General features: G+C 36.3%; 1 protein-coding gene across 1 annotated transcript; it reads left to right on the top strand.

The window, feature by feature from the left end:
* Positions 1–318: 318 nt before the first annotated feature.
* On the top strand, positions 319–1858 carry LOC112461775 (hexokinase-like; the record flags this gene model as incomplete). The annotated part of the gene is made up of 4 exons (XM_025027153.1): positions 319–496; positions 577–716; positions 807–940; positions 1228–1858. Coding segments are annotated over 4 exons (542 nt in total), but the record flags the coding sequence as incomplete, so codon positions are not given.
* Positions 1859–2531: the final 673 nt, after the last annotated feature.

A 2531-nucleotide genomic window follows, 5' to 3' on the forward strand; every position in this document is an offset into this window, starting at 1 on the left:
TTTGCAACAAGTGGATATCACTTCCGATAATATTGTATTTTTATCAGTTTGCCTGTATCTGTACGAAAAAAATTAAGATTTTGGATATTACATTTTTTTAATGACTAATAATTGATATAATTATTTTATCAATTACATAAAGAATGATACGTCGAACGATTGTGTTTAGTGAAAATGTTCTATTTATTGAATTGCATGTGATATAAGTCAAGAAAATTAGAAGGTGCGCAACTTTATACAAGAATCTTTGAGGCTAAAATTAGCTTCTAGGGCGCAATGGCTTGTATAAATAAGAAAAGATCCTTGTACATTATTGAGACTTTTTTCTTCTTCTTAGATTTGAAAAGTACATTGCTGGCAAATATCTCGGTGAGGTGGTGCGCGTGATACTTGCGAAGTTGACCAAAGAGGGGCTTTTGTTTGTAGGAGAATCTACATCAGTCAGCCTCCTAACACCCGGTAATCTTACCACCGATTTGATATCGCACATCGAGCAGTAAGTTCACTCATATAAGTTTAAATTAACCGTTTGATCCGTAAAGTTTCGCAGTTTTACCTTTAATTTCGTGACTTCAGGGACTCTGTGGATGGCGGCGTCAGTAATACGAAGGAGATCCTTGGGAAATTCGGGATCATTCCGGACGAGGATGATATCAGAATCGTTCAATATGTGTGCGAGGTCGCCTCTAACCGCGCAACTCTTCTAGTGTCGATATGTACGTTAGTAGAGCCGCTTGAACGATATGATTTTAAACAGCGCCTGTGAAGCAAAGATTTAATAATTTCATCGATGATTTCTGTCCAAGGTCTTGCGAGTTTGCTAGATCGTATCGATAAGGAACAAGTGACAATCGCCGTAGATGGATCTCTCTACAAGCATCATCCTCGATTAGAAAATTGGATGAAGCAGTACATCTCACTTCTCGCTCCAGGACGAAAGGTATGTATAAGTTTTAAATCATGAAGCCGCTTCTTTGCTTAGAAAACATGCTGCTTAGATAAAGAGTTAAGAGAAAATTTCTACTGTATTATATCACAAAATACAACAGTGTTCTGCTTTTAAAGATAAGATTTCTAAACATACTGTTTCTGACAATTCGACGCACTTTTTTATTCTCTTTTTATATAGGAAACGATTTATTTTTACTATGTAAAAATTTACTTCTAACATACTTAATACTTTCTATGAAAGTTTTTTTTGTATAAATATATTTGTTCTGATCGTAGTTCAAAATAATCCACGCGGAAGATGGAAGCGGCAAGGGCGCCGCGCTCGTCTCAGCTATCGCACAAAGACTCAAGAAGCGGTTACAATAATCGCGAATAAATTTAAAAAAATAAACGTCCACCTGTCGTCGCAGTAACTATTATCATGGCGCAACACTACGCGAATTGCCAATAGTCATAGAAATATTCTGTCAGCAGGTTCTAATTCAATATTGTGGTAAATTCCCGTTATCCACGAATATATTACTCGCAATATTTAGATTGAATTTTAATGGATTGCATGCGTTTCGATTAATATCAATTTAGGCATTGTGAGATTATATCGGGATAGGTTTGCATCAACCTTGACGAAACAAAATGTCAAAAAGATAGGGATGTCGATCGTCTGGCCGACGCGGGAGGCGCGTGCATTGTTTTAAGGAAATAAATGTACGCCTGTGTCAAGTGCGTGGGAGAACGAATTACCGAGAGAATAATACGAAGAATGATATTATTTATTAAGTGAAACTGCAATGGGAACGTATGCGTCTGAGAGGTGAAAAGTTGTTGCGTATTGTAAACGTTTGGAAAACGTTCCTTTTTTGTACGAGAGAAATCAAGTTGTTATAATAAAAAGTTAGTGAAACTGCGATTCAGCTATTATGATGTTTTTTAAAAAGAGTTAATCGACTTTGTTAACCTGGGAACGAGCGTCTGATGTTTTCTTGCACAAATGGCCACCTGCTTGGCTGATTTTTCCGCCCCAATTAAAAGTGTTATTAATTACATACTGCATACTTTTAATTGTTTTATAATTTATTAATATTTGATAATCTATTTACAATATGTAAACATATTGCATGTATAAATAGATTTACTCAACATTTTTTGAAAAAAGTAAAGAGAAACAAAAAACCGAACGAAATACATTTTAAAAAATATAAAAATTACCTCAGATGCTCGTTCCTGAATTAATATGTAAAAATCTAGCCGGTTTAAAATTTTTCCCGAAAATAGAGAAAATAACGACTCTTATTTATCCAGTGCTTATCATAAAGTAAAGAATGATGAGTGAATATTAGACATGGAGTCATCGTAAATTGTCAAAATTGCGTAAAAAGTCTAATTCTAAGTCGTTTCCCATTTCAAACCGTTTCGATATTCAAACCGTTCGATGTCGCGCGGCCGCGCTCAATCCGGCCGCCATGACACTTTACGCGGCGCGTCACTTCGGAGTTACACGGCGCGCGATCGCTCCGCAAATAATCGCGAATTTTACCCGTTAGGAACGTACAGCGAGGCACATTTTCCTCAGGAATGCCAGG

Source organism: Temnothorax curvispinosus, unplaced genomic scaffold, assembly GCF_003070985.1.
Source record: "Temnothorax curvispinosus isolate PA1 unplaced genomic scaffold, ASM307098v1 QBEX01011760.1, whole genome shotgun sequence".
In the NCBI taxonomy this organism is placed as follows: Eukaryota; Metazoa; Arthropoda; class Insecta; order Hymenoptera; family Formicidae; genus Temnothorax; species Temnothorax curvispinosus.